The 18,647-nt window shown below is 37.3% G+C and overlaps 1 protein-coding gene across 1 annotated transcript; it reads right to left on the bottom strand.

The window, feature by feature from the left end:
• Window positions 1–898: 898 nt before the first annotated feature.
• Window positions 899–17,228, bottom strand: wfdc1 (WAP four-disulfide core domain 1). Its single transcript, XM_067419714.1, has 7 exons — window positions 16,805–17,228; window positions 4,165–4,360; window positions 3,863–3,946; window positions 2,040–2,180; window positions 1,781–1,831; window positions 1,617–1,680; window positions 899–1,539 (listed from the first exon to the last, which is right to left on the bottom strand). Exons 1-6 carry the CDS (start codon window positions 16,913–16,915, stop codon window positions 1,622–1,624), a joined length of 642 nt encoding a protein of 213 aa, XP_067275815.1. The 5' UTR covers window positions 16,916–17,228; the 3' UTR covers window positions 899–1,539; window positions 1,617–1,621.
• Window positions 17,229–18,647: the final 1,419 nt, after the last annotated feature.

The raw sequence follows: 18,647 nt of genomic DNA, 5'->3' as shown, positions 1-18,647 counted from the left end.
ATAACATATAGTTTCTATATTAGTTAAACGCAGATTTATACTCAAACAGCAACATTACACACTAACTAAAGTTATTTAGTATTTTTTAATATAACTCTGATTGTATTCATCTGAAATAAGAATGTTTGGGTGAACTATCCCTTTAAGCTCGAGTTAAGAGAAAATCTGCAGGACAGTGGCCATCAGCTGCCCATCCTTGATGTACAACCTCAAAAATCTTATTAGTAAACTTGCCGGTAAAACTTTATTTGACAGTGTCATTATTACATGTGTTACATGTACTTACAATAGCAGTAAATTAATTATTACATGCAACTAACCCTCAATCAAACCCTAATTCTACCCTAACCCTACATGTTGTTAAATAATATAACTCAGTACTTAAATATATTACACTGTAACAATGACACCTTAAAATAAACTGTAAACCAACCTTTAAGAAAGTGAAATGACTAAATTAATTAAAAACATTTATATTTTACAGTGCTTTTCCCCATGCACATACTATGTAATTATTATAGTAATAACTAACCCTGAACCTACCTTTAAACCTAAACTTAACCCGTGTAATTACCTTATATTAACAATCACTTTCTTAGATAAATACACTGTAAGTACACATACTGTAAAATAATAAAGTGCAACCATTAGTGAAGTTACAAAGTATATTTTCCCATAAAACTTAGAGAGGTCATGGAATTTATGTACTTTACACCACAACATTTCATCACAGAATTCATATTTAAAGAATAAAATCTGTAAATAAAATAAGGACACTTCTTTTTTCGTTAATTTTAAACCCTAGCATCATGTCTAAAAACAGCTACACTTGAAGACAACACAGACATATTTGTTCAACTGTTTTATTTGGAATACAAAGCAGTAATATGCAGCACCTGTTTCAAAAGTTTTGATTTATTAAAGACTGTATTGCGGTTTGTCCCAATTATCAGACTCATAGCTTATAGAAGTGGAGAAAACACAGAACAGCACAATAAATCACAGGTTCAGTAAACAACAATAACCACAGTTATAGTTTGAAGCACCAAATGAAAAACAAATATTTTGCAGTGATGAAACAGCTGGAATTTTACTGTTGTTTGGTTATGGTGAACTACTTGAGGCAATCACCTAAACACATGATTTAAAAATTTTTTTAAAAAACATTTTAGACTCAGCAGCATTAAAACCACACAAGGTATGATTCTCAGAACTCTCAAATACAGTTAATTCTGAGGGAATGTGCGTTTTACCCAAAGTATGCATATGTACTATTAAGACAGATATTATTATAAGCCCTTTGATCATTTCTGTGGTCTGTTTTTGGCTTTTAAGAGGTAGGAAATTTTAGCTTTCCATATCGGTCTCCACATAAAGCACCCAGGAAAAATAGCACCAGATATAAACAGATCTCTGGTTTAAGCTGAAGAGAAAGGCTTGTCCATGTAGGTTGGGTTTGATGTGTGGGGTTCAAGTACAAGAGTCATTGGTTACTGGTTACTATAATTGTCCTCTAAAATGGAAGCCACATTAAGACACCTAAATGAGAAAAAAAGACAATGCCTCTTGTAAAACAGAGACTATGCAATTGTGAAACTCAACTAAACTGAACTCACCTGACTCAACCCAAGTTCTTGTGCGGATGCTTCTCATAGCTCACTGCATTGTTGGAGTTACTTCCTGATGAATAAAATTAAACTCAATGTCAGTCTATTATTAATGGCTTTATTCTTCCCCTGCCTACAGCTGAAAGACATAATAAATTGGTGGTTGTACTAACCTAAATAATCCTTGTAATCTTTGAAGGATTTGTGTCTCAGGCTACGTCCATCTAGAGGGAGAACAGTTAAATGTGTTTATAGTATGAATATTATATTTAAATATATTAATTCTACAATCTGCTGTTGGATTTGAATGTAATCTTGCTATATAAACGATGTGTATAACCACCATACTAGCCTACACAATGTATAACACATGATGGAGTGGACAGAGCGATGGATGCGAATGAAAGATTGGATAGAGGAGTCATTTCAGACCTGAGTTTCCACGCTGTTTGATGCACTGGCCTCGGTTTGGGATCCCAGCGGAGGGGTTTCCTGGGTTAATGATGTGGCACTCGTAACCAGTTGGGCAGAGCAGAGGCTCATCTCCATCCTCTGTAGTGCTGCAGGCCTCAGCTACACATAAACACAGTCATGCAAGTCACTGGTTTGTGCCATTGTGTGTAGATCTGTGTTAAACGAGTTACCAATGTATTTATGTTGCACAAAAGACATTTAGTATTATTATTGGAATATTGTTTTGAGCACCAGCATGTTTTTCACAGGCAAATTTTGTACACAATCTTTGTTCTTTAATATGTGATTTGCTAGCTAATATCTGCAGGTGGCAGTGTCACTGCAGGGAGGCATATATTGAGAGAGATCAAGGTTAGGCTGGTTAGCTTGGGCCAGTTAGACCCTTCAGGGGTGCGTTTCCCAAAAGTATCATTAGCCTAAAATGGGTGCAAGTTTCGTCGTCATCAACATAGTTCACAACATAGTTCAACCAGTCTGTGTTTCCCATAACCATAGTTCCAACAAGCATACAATATATATATTTTATGGCGAATACATGCAAGTGTCATTTATGTCTTTTAGTTTGTCAAGAGATTAAAAGCACCTTTTTTGATGAGTGCGGATGTGCTCTAGTACGTAAGAACGAGCCTATTTGAATCTGGGAAAAAAGCAAAATAACTGAGAAAAATAAGAATTAGTCCTCAGATGCCATGTTCATAGTTTATAGAAAAAAAACTAAGAGATTGGATCTTAAATTAATAAATTAAAAGCAGTTATTACTCCATCACCTGCATAAAATCATTAACCAACCATGTCGTTGTACAGGAAACACACCCCTGGATAGTTACAACAGATATATATTCCTAAAAAAAAGTCAGCCAAACCCCTTTGTTTGACCCCCAACATTTTAAGTTAATATTTAAAAATATTTACTGATGTTGGATTGATTATGACATGCAAATAAGCAAATATATTTTTTAGATAATATAAAAGTCTAAAAAATGTACACAATTTTTTTCATTTAATATAAATATAGATACATATTTATATAAAATAAAATATCTTAAAAATTATATTTATACATTATAAAATTACATACACAGTGCTGTCAAATCAATTAAACACAATTAATCACATCCAAAATAAAAGTTTTCAGTTTTATTTTAATCTGTTCTTATTTTTAAGTTATTTTTAGGATTTAATTAATTATTAGCCTTACATCAACTCACGGACGCCATGCAGCTAATTTTTCTAAATGTTCATACTTTTGATAGATTTTTGGGTAGCACTTTATTAGCATGGTAGTCCTGTTCCACATGCACTTATTACTAGTAATTTGAATAACTGGGTAATACTAACCCTGAACTTATTCATAAACCTAACCCTAACCCATGTAGTGACCTTGATTTACCCACTACTTTCTTAGGCATACACTGTAAGTACACGCACTGTAAAATAAAGTGCAACTCATCTTTGTATATAAATAGACTGTAGTCAGGATAGCATTATATTTCATTTTTGACAAGAAAAAAAAATGAGCTTGGGAGGTAAAAGTGTTCAGCTGATGAAATATCTTTCCAAAAAACTTTATGTACAGTCTACAAAAAACTCCATAAAACAGGTTTGCAACAATTACGTGATCTGAACTTTATATGCAGCACATGCGCCTCATTTTCATTCACATCAAATTCAATAATATTCAATACTCTATTAAGATTTCTTAATATTGTTTCAAACAGCAAATAATAGCGAGTCAGTCAGTGCGCTGTCACGCATTTATTCATTGATTAATCTATACCCACCCTGCAGAACCTCCTCTGGTCCATCTAAAAGCCAACCGTTCCCTCCTAACCACCGTGGCTTGGGCTGCACCAACCAGTCCAGCACTGACCAAACAGAATTCAATACACATTATAAGCATGGGCAAAAAGTACTCATGATTTACCTTATACACAGCCTGCTCAGTAACTTACTCCTCATTAAAGAGAATCAATTCATTGTAAAAATCCATTTGCACTTTACCTTGTTGTATGCTAAAGTAAATGTGGGTGTCTGTGGGGTTGCTTGTAATGATTATTGAGCAGATCATAGTGTGTTTTCTCACCTGGTGGAGGTTGCACTGACTCTAGGCAGGCATAGATGCAGCCATTGTAACAGCACCGTTTGTGTCTCTCACACTCAGAATCTGACCGGCAACCGGGCACCTCACAGGCCCGCTCAGGCAGCATCTGAGGCGGCGGAGGACAACGGTCGTTTTTCTGGTGTTGATTGTTCTGAGGATGGTTGGGGTATTCGTAGTCCTGACAGAAAGACAGTCAAAATATGTAAGTGATAATATGGAAAAATAAACCTTGAAACAGGGTTCGGCTGAACATAAAATTAGATATTTGGAAGTGTGTTAATAAAAACAAAGTAAAAGTGGATCCAACCGAACAACAAAACACACTTGTAGCCAATCAGCAGCAGGGGCGTGTCCATTTGTGATGAGGGAGGAGAGAGAATGAGCAAGAGGGAGATTTAAAGAGGTTCTATAATTCACTTTTTTTACAAGATGTAAATGAGTCTCAAAGCGGGACTCGAGCCCGGGTGTGCCGGCATGAGAGTCAGACGCGCTAACAAGGAGGCTAAAGGCTGCAATCTCTAACATCAATCGCTAGAGCGTCTCTTGAGGTCAGAGGAGTGAGGTTTACTCAGACCGTTCCTTACGGAGCATGCAACACAGCTTCTTGTCCAAGCCCTGGTCATTTCTAGACTTGACTATTGCAATGCGCTTCTGGCTGGACTTCCATCTTGTGCAATCAAACCGTTGCAAATGATCCAGAACACTGCAGCACGTCTTGTATTCAATGAGCCCAAAAGGGCTCATGTCACACCTCTATTCATCTCTCTGCATTGGCTACCACTCGCTGCCCGGATCAAATTCAAAGCCCTGACTCTTGCTTATGGATCTTCCACAAGCGCAGCACCCGCATACTTCGACTCACTCCTACGCGTCTACACACCCACCAGAAGCCTTCGCTCAGCTAATGAGCGAAGGCGCGTGGAACCATCACAGAGAGGCATGAAATCCCTCTCTCGAACTTTTTCTTTCATTGTTCCGGGTTGGTGGAACGATCTTCCGTCCTCCATACGCACAACAGAATCACTCACTTCGTTCAAAAGACAGGTAAAAACTCATCTCTTCCATGAGCATTTAATCTTACATTAAAAAAAAAAAAAATTATTTCCCCCTCTATTTCTCCTTTCTTCTTTCCTTTTCTGGTCTTTGCTACTCTGAGCAGTGTACAAATCTTAGTATTTAGGGCACTTTTTGTGTTTCGTTGCCTCTTCTTGACGGATCGCTTCCTGTTCTCCTGAGTTGTAAGTCGCTTTGGATAAAAGCGTCTGCTAAATGCATAAATGTAAATGTAAATGTACTCGCACAGCAACTACTAGCTGGCCTCTGTTACATAAAACAAGTCTCGGATGTCCCCAGAGTGTGTATATGGAGTTTAAGCTCAAAATACAACACAGGCAATTTTATAGCTAATCTATAAATCACTCATGTGGGAACTGTTGTAAGATGCCTTCAGAGCCAGAGAATATATGCTGCATGAAGATAGAACAGGTATAGTTTATTTTAATTATGGTTATAACGTATCTTGTTTTCTTCTCTCAAGCCCTTTGTTGTGTTCCCGGGGCAGGGTTTATGTAATGTTACTAATGTCACTTGCTGTGAACTTTGAGTGTCGTAACTTTGCAGATGTTGTTCATGATCAAACAGCAACATTACTCACTAACTACATTTACTACAGATTAACTACATAATCAAGAGATATGTCTGAGAGATATTACAAAAAAGAGGTCAGAGGATTATTACTGAAAAAAAAAAGAGTTATGATCAGGCAAGAGCTTTAGGACCAATGTTAATATTATAAAAGCATTCCAGCACTGGAAAGACCTAAGCGGACCTAAAACGTATACTCCATACATGAGTAACTTTGGTTCTTTTTAAAGAAAAGCTGTTTGGGGGATTTAAATGACTGAAATCTGGCAACCGCAGGAACGCAAGCTCTTTCTCACGCACGGATGATCTGAAAACACCAATAAACAAGTAGGCTGCATTTTTATTAATCTCCATTTGAGATGTTCTGCTTAAAGTGTCATTCAGTCGGTCTGTGTTCTGTCAGGACTCACGAGCCGCTTCGCTGAATAGCTGAGCTGTTGTGAGCTGTGAGCTGCTGAAATAAGCCAATCCGAGCAGAGCTCAACATTAATATTCATGACTCTTCCAAATAAGGCAAAAACAGAGCATTACATACTAGGGACAATTTATAGGGTTGTAAATGGACCTGTAAAACTGTATCTGGACAATTTTTGCCCTTAAATAAGCCACGTACTCTCTATGTAGATATCAGAGAACAATTTAACATATTGTTTCAAATCATTCTAGGGCACCTTTAACTTAACCCTCCTATCGTTGCTTAGGATCTGGAGGTATTACTTGCGTTTGTAGCTTGTATTTTTGCTGTGGGATTCCTGGCGGCAGGGGTTGTAAAACAGCAAAAAACCCTATACTATCCGGTGTTTTACCTAAACATGTCCAATCTGGCAACCATGTGCACGCGTGCTCTCTCTCGCGAGCGGATGATCTAAAAACACCAATAAACAAGTAAGCTGCATTTAAGAAATCTCCATTTGAGATGTTCTGCTTAAAGTGTCATCCATTTTAGACGTCTTTTTTTGTCAACGATATTGCATGTTTATATAACGTTAGTCACAATGTAAGCTACGCAGTGACTGTGATGTACTCTTAAAACAAGCATGCAAAAACATCATAGGCCTACTTCATTTCTCAAAAACATAAATATATAACTTCTATTTTTACAAAATGAATAGACTTGTCAAATGACTGTCGTTTTAACTTATATGGAGGAAAAGGTGCCGTTTGCTAGAAGGATCGAGTGAACGATCTGTAAGCAACGTATCTACGGTTGTATTTTGAAATACAAAATAATATTAACCTTTGTCATTAGACACACTATGTAGTTTTGAATGGTACTTGGTGTTTTCTGTTGTTACTGTACTAGCATCTTGCGTCATATAGACAATGCGGTCTCTCTAAGAAACTTTCAATTTAATCAGAAATTGTTTAAACATGTCAATAAGTGGATAAATCGCTACTTACTGCTTGCAGGAATAGTTGCCCCTTTATTTAGTTTAAGACGCTGAGCGAAGCTGGCTTGAAATGGGCCGAACAAACGAACGATTTGTTGTGGTATCCAATTGTAATAAACCACAAACATGACTGTTGACATATGAAAAGTCCTCTCCTGCACAGCCTGGATCATAATGTGTGTCTGAGCTTCTGTTTTTGCTATCCTCAAGTGTCGTTTGATGATTCGGCTTCGTCAGATCCGCCTGACAATGAACATGTTTGGACAGATGCAAATGTTGGGGGCGTGCATATAAATGATCCCCAATGCTTGTGTCACGGTTGGGTTAATGTTGAGAAGCACTTTTATTTCTGTGGTGTTTTTGATTTACGAGATTTACATAAGAAGCAGGAGGCAATGGTGTTTGAGACTCACAGTATGTGATGTCCATGTACTGAACCCTTATTATTTCACTATGGCAAGGTTAATTCAATTTTTCATTCTAGGACATGTTTAATGATGGTAATAATGGTGGTTCATTCAGGTCATGTGTTATAAATGCATATATTGCTATAAACTTGGCATAATTTCATCACTTCCTTTCTGCAATGCGTGTGAATGTGTTAAATATAAGTTTTATGTGTTAGAGTAATCAATAAAGTTTTGTTTGTATTTAAAGATAAGTGTTCTTGTGCTATATACTTGGGAATTTAATGTCTTGAACTGCTGATCTAAGTTACCAGGCTGTTAAATAGTGTTTCACTATTGTGTGGATATTAATATCCACTGCAGAGTTAATAGTTATGGCCCATTCAAACGAACGCTGGACGAGTAAACTCTTTCAAAATTCTCTATGAATAAATGTATTCATTTATTTGAAATAAATAGACCTGTTACCCTTATACAGTCACTACACACAATATATTTTATATTATATTATATATTTATTTTTTATTTTTCAAAAAGCATCTTTTCTGCAGCATACATTGTGTGTTTGTGTATTTTGTGGGTGGAAGTAGTGAAGGGAGGGTTGTGTTTGTTTGGGTTGAAATAGTGTTTCTCAGAAATTGCTTACTGCACCTTTAAACTAAATGAAACATGTTATTTCTGGAAATAAAAAATAAGTAGTTTTTTTGTGTATTTTATTTTATCTATGAGAGTTACAGGCTATTTTCACTTATAAAAAGTGTGGGGTGTTGATTGCTTTTTTTCAAAAACTGGGGGTAGTCTTGACCCCCCTGTCCCCTGTGCCAGCATCGTGCCTGGGTACACTGTATCTTGAACATAATACCTCTCATACATATGCTGGGTAAGAAGGCTTTTCATCCCAGTCTGGGCCTTTCTACTCTTTAGTTTTCTTCCTCCCATGGGTTCTTCAGTGTGCTCATAGATCTGCCTGGGCTAGGTTTCAGCTTGCATTAGAGGTACTCTTTAGGGGTGCACTCTTTTCTGAGAGTCTCCCTCCATTCTTTTGCTCTTGCTTTTCTTTGTACAGTTCAACACTACTCAAGCTCACCAATTCTCTTCTTACCCTGGCCAAACATATACTGAACGGCTGCTGAAACTCCGGATCAGAGCTGTTTAGAATGCAGACATGTATGAGCTGGCGTTCAGTGCTTCATTCTTCTCCACAGAGTCTTTTATTACAGCCCAAGTCAAAATGTGGCTGTGATTTTGTTTGCTAATTAAATGATGGGTTTGTGAACTGCATGCATCTTAAAAACACAGCATGTTCACTCGGCACGTTTGGAGCTTTAATTTCAAACAAACTTTTAAAATAAAAGCAAATGTTGGGCATGAGCACATTGTGGTTTATTTTGCAATTAGGTTAGACTATCTTTTTACAGAGTATAAGAGCAATTAAACAGTTACACAGGGTCAGTAAGATTATTTAAAGGGTTCACCCAAAAATAAAAATTCTGTCATTAAAGGGGTACTTCTTCAGCGCTGAGAAGATGAATCTGTATTTAAACTGGGTCATAAATGTAGTAGAAATGTGAAATTATTTTTGAAATTGGTGCCTTCTAGACTGAGAAAAGACAGAACATGTATTTTTGGTATATTGTATGTATTTTTGGAAAATGTATATTTGAAAATGTACACTCTAAAAAATCTCGGGTAGAAAACAACCCAATTTTGGGTCAAATATGGACTAACCCAGCAATTGGGTTGTTTTAACCCAGCGATTGGGTTGTCTTAAGTAAATATTTAACCCAACCGCAGGATTAAAACAACCCAATCGCTGGGTTAAAACAACCCAATTGCTGGGTTAGTCCATATTTGACCCAACATTGGGTTAAAACAACCCAACATTTTTTAGAGTCTATATGTGGATGAAAGACTACAATTCCCAGAATGCTTCGCTGCCCCGTGAGGCCATTCCCAAAGCCACCTACTGGATTACTGTGACAGAGAACAGACACTACAATTAAATACTGAACGTGTCTGTTCAATATAACGATCGAGTTGCTGCGTGAGTCTCACAGCACTAACTCAGATTAGGAGTCAGATAACATTTAACGTCATGAATGAGCTAATGAGCTCTTGTGATGAGAGCTGAGGTAATCGCAAACACACTTGCGATTACCTCAGCTCACAAAGCAAGTATTCACAAAGCATTCACAAAGCAAGTTCAGTCTGGCGCATTTTCAGTTCATGCCTTTGCAAGGTTAACTTTCATAGAAATTAATTTGAGAAGTTAAAATACTTATGCTTAGCATCTGTTTAAATGAGTGTAAATGAGCATACATTCACAAAGCAAGTTCAGTCTGGCGTGTTTTCAGTTCATGCCTTTGCAAGGTTAACTTTCATAGAAATTAATTTGAGAAGTTAAAATACTTATGCTTAGCATCTGTTTAAATAAGTGCCTGTAATTGCAAGCTGAGCTTTGAATGTGATCTCCATGTGCGGGTTGAAAATATGCAGAAATGGCTCCCTCTGCTGGCTGTAGTCTTTAGCATCTGGCCAAACATTCCAAAGATGACGTAATTTCAGTATATGTACCTCAGTTTCAGTACCCGGAGTATAATCAGTATAAAACCCTGATTATACTCCAGGGTTTCTAAGCCATATGCTAATCGCTAAGGTCACCCTTTAATTGCTCACCCTCTTACTCGTCGTTCCAAACCTGAAAGACCTTCGTCTTCAGAACACAAATTAAGATATTTTTGATGACAGAATTGAGACAGAATATTGAAAATTAAAGTTGAACCTCTGGAGTCACATGGCCTATTTTCTTTCCTATCTTTCTGGACCTTGAAAGTGTTACTGGCTGTCTATGGAGGGGCCAAAGAGCTCTCGGATTTCATCAGAAATATCTTCATCTGTGTTCCAAAGATGAACGTAATATTAAGACTTTATAATAAGAAGTTTATAATAACTAATTTCTGTTTTAATATGTTTATAATATGTATTTTATTCATGTGATGGCAAGCTTCAGTGTCACATTATCATTCAAACAGTCAAATATGCTGATTTGGTGCTCAATTCTTATTATCAATTATAAAAAACATTTACATTTGAAGAGTTTAGATGCAAAAGCCTCTAAAAGCCACTTCAGTCAAAAATGAGATAAAGATACTAAGTGAATGCTCTTCACGTATAGTATACATAACACTTCCACTTCAAACCCACTAAATTCCAGCCTCAGCCCATTCAGAAGTACTGCTATTTAGGTAGAAACCTATACAAGCCTGACAAAAATGCTTATTTTACAGAAAAACATCAGATGGATTTAGAGGCTTTTGCATCTGAAGTCTTCATTTATACAGAACACCTAGCAGACACATTTATTTGAGAAGTTTTTAGATAGTTGGGATCAGTCTGCCTTTGCTTATTTAACAAACAGATTACATTTCCCCAAGTGTCTCTGGATCAGGCAGAGAGGAAGTAGTAGTGTGCTCTTCCTGTCTGGAACAGGCCCCCTGATGCTCTACTGTATACGTCTTTTTGCTTATCTCTCCCAGATCCTCTGTTCCTGCTTATAAGATATCAGTACTTTATACAACAGTTTGTTCCGGTCTTCTGATTTGATCGGACAGAAATGCAGATATTTCAATTAACAACACAAGAACTTTTTATGGTTTGATGCTGCTTTTGCTGGTTTTAAACACAAACGCAAGCAAAACAATGTAAAAGTGGTGTGTACAGTTTTTCTGTATTAAAAATGTTGAACCATAATATTTGACCCGTTTTTTTCTTTCTTGTCTGGTGAAAAATGTGTGCACTATTAGCTGAGCCTATTATTTTAATGTCACCAATGCTGGGTTAAGCACTGCAAAATTACACTCCCTCACACTCCAGCAGCCACAAAACATCCTTTACTACCCATTTAAACTGTAACTCCACCCTGTAACTGCTCAACATCCTTCAGGTTCACTGAGTTGAGGCCCCTATTAGCATGGACAATAAGATTTGAACTAAATACATGTTGACATACTTAGCACTCTGTAGTGTGGCCTTCTAAGCCATCATTAAGATAATTATGAGAGGAAAACTAAATAGCCCCCTTTCCTCTCTCTCCAAGTTCTTCCAATGTGCTGTGATTTAAGTCTAGACGTCTGCATGTTCATTTCCTGCCGAGTTCTGGGTATTTTACAGCTTCTTAGGTGCTTTGGAGGCTTGGCTCAGTCTGAGCTGAGTGGAGTGAGTAGGACGGGGTCTGTATGATTGACACATCTGAAGATGGGAACTGAAAGCTTGATGAGGGTTAGGGTTAAGGTCACTTGTTTCAGTGTTTCATCTCTTTTCCTGATAAACTCTTTTCCTCTGGTTCACAATTATGGTGATCCCTAAGCTCTTCGAAAAAATGTAGAGGTCCCTTTGTGATGTAGACTATTTTCAATACTGACATGCCACAAGTTAATTAAGGAAAATTGTACATTATCATGATAATTTCTCTTCCCCTTAAACTTATTTTCAGGAGTTCAACCTTACAAATAATCAGATCATAAATAGTGTGCATAATAGTAAGTGTAATAGTGTATTTGGGCATGCTGTCCGAGGAGAGGGCTCCGAGCTCGGTATTCGGTCTGAACCCAGAGTATACTCCCTCCATATCTCTGGTTAGGAAAGTAACCAGGTGAGTGTGAGGAAGACGGGGTGGTGGAGGGATGAGGGATGCATTGAATGGGGTGCTGCACTAGCAAATGCTGTGGTGTGTGGCTGAGCGGAGGGAGGAGGACGCCCGTCTTTTAGCACGTAAATCAAAGACAAAGAAGGCGAGGGAGAGGAGATGTGAGATGAAAGGGTGGTCTTGCAGGATTATGCGCATCAGAAGTTTTAGTGGTCAGACTTGGGCAAAGATAGCAGTTTGTGTTTAGAACAGTTTAGATTGTTCAGGAATGTGGTGGACGAGACCACAGACCAGACCAGGTCTATTAGCAAATCCGCCATGGCATGAGCGCAACACGCATTTAAAGGGAATGATAGATAAAACTCTGATTGGTTTATTGCGCGTTACGGCCAAAACACACCCATTACTCATTAAGAGAATAGGGACAACCTTTTTGGACCATGCAGCGGGCACATTGACCATTTGTCCTGTCATTAAACTATAGCAAAAGGGGATTCGGACACTCCCTAAGTGCACTTACGCTGTGTGCTTTAGACCATATGCTTAGATAGGGCCCATCATGCCAATTGATATACATTCTAGACCAAACCTGGGTTTTGAATATACATACCAGCTAAACATACCTTTCTGTAAACATCAGCACCATAGGAAACTGGCTAACAGCCACTCAAATCACTCTAGCAATGCCCTAGCAACCAGCCAGAACACACTAACTGCCTAGCAGCCACATTGTAACTAACACCCTATCAAAACCCCACAGAAACTGCCTAAGCCACCCAGAACATTTCAGCAACCAATAATCAACTCCTAAATAATGACCCAGAATAAACCATAGCATCTGCCTGGCAACCAGCTAGAACACTCTAGCAACTATACCGTGTGCCGAGTTTTTCCATGACAAGCACCTATTTTATTTTATTCAGAAACTTGAAGTTGAATAAATAGGGGCTGGCTGAAAATCTAATAGGTACAATTTAGAAATAAATTCTAAATGAAAAGTTAATGTAAGTAAAATTTTTATCTAAGGTTGAAAAATGAGTTAAACATGCTCATGTTTCATTTTCCCGTGAAACTACTATTTCTGTCTCAGCTGACTGGGATTACTGTTGAATGCCTTCTGCAACAGAACACATGACTGCTACAATTGCTTCAGCCTGATCTCATGTTGGGTATTAAATGGAGTTGAAACACCACAGTCAAATTCTTCTTCAAGAACTTGTATACTTATAAAGATAAAGACTCCCTAAATGACTGTCAAGTTAGCTTCTTTTTTAAAGCTTGAAACTTGGTAAACTCAAAGTAGCTTCTTTAACAACAACAACAATAATAATAATAATACTAATTTGTTACATTTATATATCGCTTTTCTAGGCACTCAAAGCGCTTTACATAGAAGGGGGAATCTCCTCAGCCACCACCATTGTGCAGCATCCACCTGGATGATGCGACGGCAGCCATATTGCGCCAGAATGCTCACCACACACCAGCTGATTGGTGGAGAGGAGACCGAGTGATGAAGCCAATGGGATTATTAGGAGGCCATACACTGGACAATAAGAAGTTTCCAACAATTATCAGGGTGTTAATCAAATAATTTAAGCTGCAAATGAATGATTAATATCTATCCCATACATTTTGCATCTAAAAAGGGAAACTCCTACAAATGCATTTTTAATAGAGTGGTGCAGGAAAGACACTGGTTCCTTCGATAAAAACCCAATAGGATTTAGGTTTTTGATTATCGCTAAAACCAGCTCTGTGATCAAGTTTATGAAACTTGCACGTTTTGCCCATCAAGATAATTATCACAGAAAAGTTAGTTTATAGACGGACTACACCATTGGTCGCTCGACTTCACCATTACTAAGCTTTCGACAACTCTTTCATTTTTTATTTCAAAACATTCTCACAGAACATTTGAGTTAGAATAATTTATAAGAGCACAATTATGAGCACAACGAGGCTGTATTTTTTGCGTGATGGGGTTTAATCCCCATTTAGATAGTTGTTAGCATTCGCCTTTTGGGAGATATGTCACAGCTTCAAATAATCACGAATGGGGTGATACTGATGACGAAGAATGAAATATGACAGTGTTTTGAGCTTGTGTTCACCACAAACCTTATTTCAGCCATTTAAACAAAATCCCATTTAAGAAAAACATTGACTTTGGGACGATGGAACAAAAGTGCTCAAACGTTAACTCGCTTCTGCTTTTTGGCCTACAAAGGGATATCATACCTGCATTACTCCATAAGGGCCGCCGCAATACCGTTGGCTTTGTCCACGCCTTTTCAGCTCTTTCTTTGAACTCTGTCTTTAGCAAATCCTGGCAGTAGTTTTTTAGCGTCAAAAGTGGGTTTGCGCTGGAGCAAGCTGTTAGAAAAGCTGGCACTTAGAGTCTAATGTGAGCAAATAGAACCTGATAGAGGAAGACAGAAACTTCACATCGCCTCAGGAGGTTGTTGACAGGTAGCTCTGAAACATCTGTCATCATCTCTGTCAGCTTTAAAACCGTTCGCCCTTGGCTTGTTAATCGTCACTGTGGACCTCAGAGATTGGTGGGGTTGTGAGGGTACAGCAGAGTTGAGATGACCACTCACATGCCTTTACATGTCCTACAGAGACACAGACTGAGCTGTTATATGCCGTGAAAAGCTATGATTCCACATAGTCTTTTGTGATGCTTGGGAAATGAGATGAATGAGAAATGTTTAGCTTCATCTTAGTTTAGCAATTCAAACCCTACGAAACAAGTTTATGGATTGATTACTTTCTGATTCAGAGTTGTTCACAAAACAGCCACAAGCATTTTTAAGCACAAATGCTTTGGAAGGATAAATAGTCTGTGGCTGTTCGCAGTCACAAGTGAGCTGGAAGCCAGCTGGACCAGGATGACTTTTGGACCGCTTTAGGCCCACCCAGAAAATACAGAATGCTGGCTCAAACCCACTTTCTCTCTCCTCTAACAATACTGTATTACAAAACCCTGAAAGTGAGGGCGCAGCTCATCTACATTTCTGACCCGTTATTGTGTGCTTAAGAGAGGTCACACCAGTGGAATGATCTCAGTTGCCCTCAGTGTGAACCTAATTATGATTCATTGCTATAACAGATTTGTACTGTGTCTACACATGCTTCATCAGTTCACACCAACGATTTCACAGAAACAGAGCGCGGAAGAGGACAGCTAGGGAAGATAGCAGATGTTACTTGTCATAATGCTAAAAGGAAATAATAAATTAACAAATAAAAATGAATGAGATTTTTTATAAGGACAAAATCAGCAAGAAGATAACGCACATAACATGAGTTACTATATGTTACTTTGGGGACGGCAAATTTCTTGTGATGGATCTGTTTGTAAATCTTGTCAATCTTAAATTCCACAGAGGAGCCGCAATCAGAAAAACGGGATTCAGTCAGTTGATTAGGAAGGGATATCCATCCGGTGCAAATTCCATCTTGCCATCCCTTGTAAAATGTTATCAATCAAACCTACACTTATTGGGGCTAATGAGCAGAGGGCCAGAAACCTCCAAGTCCCTGTGCTTGTGTTGCACACACAATACATTCTATACTGAGTATTCAACCGTAGCCACTCCACTAGAGTCACAGAGACACAGTGTATTCATTAACCCCCCCGGATAATGGTCCTAAAAACCCTCTTACAGTTTCACAGATGCCAACTTTCCGCCAACACTGCCTTCACTAAAAACAAACGGCCAAAGATACCACAGTGTTATGATTTCTTCGATGAAATGTACATCATATATTATATTACAGTGCAAATTTGAACTTACTTCTTAAGTCTGTGGTAATCTGAAAATAAAATTTTGAAAATATAAATAGAACAAAAAAAAAACTTGTGCATGAATATGATATGACATTGTACCATGGTACATGATTATGGTCAGTACCATTCACATTGGTATCAAAAGGAAATACTATGGTACAGGAATATGGCAAGGCAGTTATCATAATAGATTTCATTTTAAATAACCCAATTTGAAAAAAAGAAATAAATACTTTAAGACACATAAAATTGATCAGAAGTATCATTAAAGACATTTATAATGTTACAAAAGATTTCTATTTAAAAAAGTATCAAAGTATCACAATTTCAACAAAAAATATTAAACCGCTTTCAGCATTGGTATTTATAAGAAATGTTTCTTGAGCTTTAAATCAGCATATTAACGATTTCTGAAGATTGGAATACTGATTAATGAAAATGAAAATGTATATAGAAAAGTTGTTTTAAATTTAATTCCATGCACAATATTAGTTTTTCTGTATTTTTGATCAAATAAATGTAGCCTTATTCCGCATAACAGACTTTCAAAAACTTAACAAACATAACATAACAAACTTAAAAAAATCTTAGTGTACATTAGTGTATTTTTCTTTCACTCACAGGAATTGATTTTAATTTCAAGAAAGTGACCACTTATCAAACAGATGCAACCTTGATGAGCATAAGAGGCCTAGTGTCCATAACCTCACACACACACACACGCACACTAAATCCTCACCTTTTGGTTGAGTCCCCTCTTCCTGATCATGCGTGCATTCCCTGAACCAGATGCCAACAGCAGAAAGAAACAGACCAGAACAAACCCAATCCGGATCTGACAGCCCGGCATGGTCTCGCTCTTTCAGCCTATCGCTTCTTCTTCTTCTTCTTCTCTTCCAGTAATCCTCAGACTTTAGAAGTTGGTCCCGCCGTTCAAAACGTTGTTGTTGGATGTGTTTATATTTTAGCTTCCTCCAGTATTTATGTGTTGTTAAGGTCTCTGTCCTATTGCAGTTACATAAATTATTCTACAGGAGAGATTATATGTCCCATAAAGAGGGAAAATCTGCAGAGAATGAACACATAAAGAAAACCACAGAAAGAGTGAGAGAAGGAGAAGTCAAAGAAAGAGAAAAAGAGACAGCTGTCTGTGCATTGGTTATTCTGAGGAGAGGGTTAAATGTGTCTACTGACACGAAAAGCACATGGTTACTCTAAGAGAGGGAGGGAACAAGAAAGAGAGGGAGGGGAAAAAAAGTTTTTTTGTTTTTTTTGTTGCACTTTTCCACTTTCAAGCCACTTTATTAATGACAATTTTCAGGCCTGACACACAAACTTGTGGCTTCATCTGGAAAAATACATCTGTGAAATATTAGAACAACTTATACTTCACATTTTTGAAGGAAATCTTTCTTTCAAAACACCTTTTCACAAGGAAATGTTATTCAGCACCATTATACTGAGGTATCTGCGAGTGTGTGCGTGCATTTCCAAGGGATAAAACAGACTGGGCGAACAAGCAGAAAGAATGAAAGCATGTGGTGAATTCTGAAGAAGGGGCCACTAGTCTTTGAAATTTCATGTTCCCTCCTAAAGTAGGACATCCCGCCTCCATCCCCACACTCTCTGTACCCTTGTGTACCCCTACAGGGGCTGGCGGAAAAAAACGAAGGAATGCCAAGTCCATTTTAACCTTTAACACCACTGCTTTTACTGGCTGCAGACACTTGTGATTATTTTAGGGTTTGGAAAAAATATATGAATACTGAATATTCCCAAAGTGGGAGAAAATGATTGTAGAAATGTTGTTACTGGCTACTAGGTAATCCGTTCAAAAAACAAAAAGGGAAAAAAATGGGGAGGGGGTAACATCATAGTTAGTTAAAGTTGTTATTAAGTTGTACATACAATTGTTATTAGTCCAGTCAAGTATTTATGCACTTTACACAATGTACATTGTTTTAATCAATAATTTTGACTTGTCCCTCAGTTTGTAAAAACATAAATGGCATATACAGTAATGCATTTTCAATTGACATTTATGAAAAAATGTATTTGAATGTATTTTTTATGTATTTTGCAATTGACATTTATGAGACAGTATTTATGAGACAATGTATTTTCAAAACCAGAATTTTTCTCCCCATTAAGCTATAAACCTACAAACATACTTAATTTAACCATACATTAATGTAAATGCATTAAAATGTAAAAAATACAAAAGAAATTAGCTACCTAAGTTGATGCTTGCCTTAAATTTGTAAGTATTATCAACTTGTATGTTCAAGTCTTTTCAAATGAAATTGCATTAAACTGACTTAAAAAAAATCTGATGAATCTTGTGTAACTTATAAAAAAGTTGAAAATTGCTCAACTTATTTTGAAGAGTTAAAGCAATGTAAAAAATGTTATAATTTATTGATGACTTTTTTTTTACAGTGCTGACAATGTTTTTGTTGGTTTCTTATGTTTGTGTGTTATTCATTTTTTGTGTCTGTGTGCATTACTAAATCATATTTTGTTCTGCATGTTTGTTTGTGTGTAACCTGTTGGTTTAAATGCTTTTATATGTGATATTTGCG

This window comes from Pseudorasbora parva, chromosome 16, assembly GCF_024679245.1.
Source record: "Pseudorasbora parva isolate DD20220531a chromosome 16, ASM2467924v1, whole genome shotgun sequence".
Classification (NCBI taxonomy): Eukaryota; Metazoa; Chordata; class Actinopteri; order Cypriniformes; family Gobionidae; genus Pseudorasbora; species Pseudorasbora parva.
The sequence above is the reverse complement of the archived record's forward strand: the minus strand, read 5'-3'. Positions and strand labels throughout refer to the sequence as shown.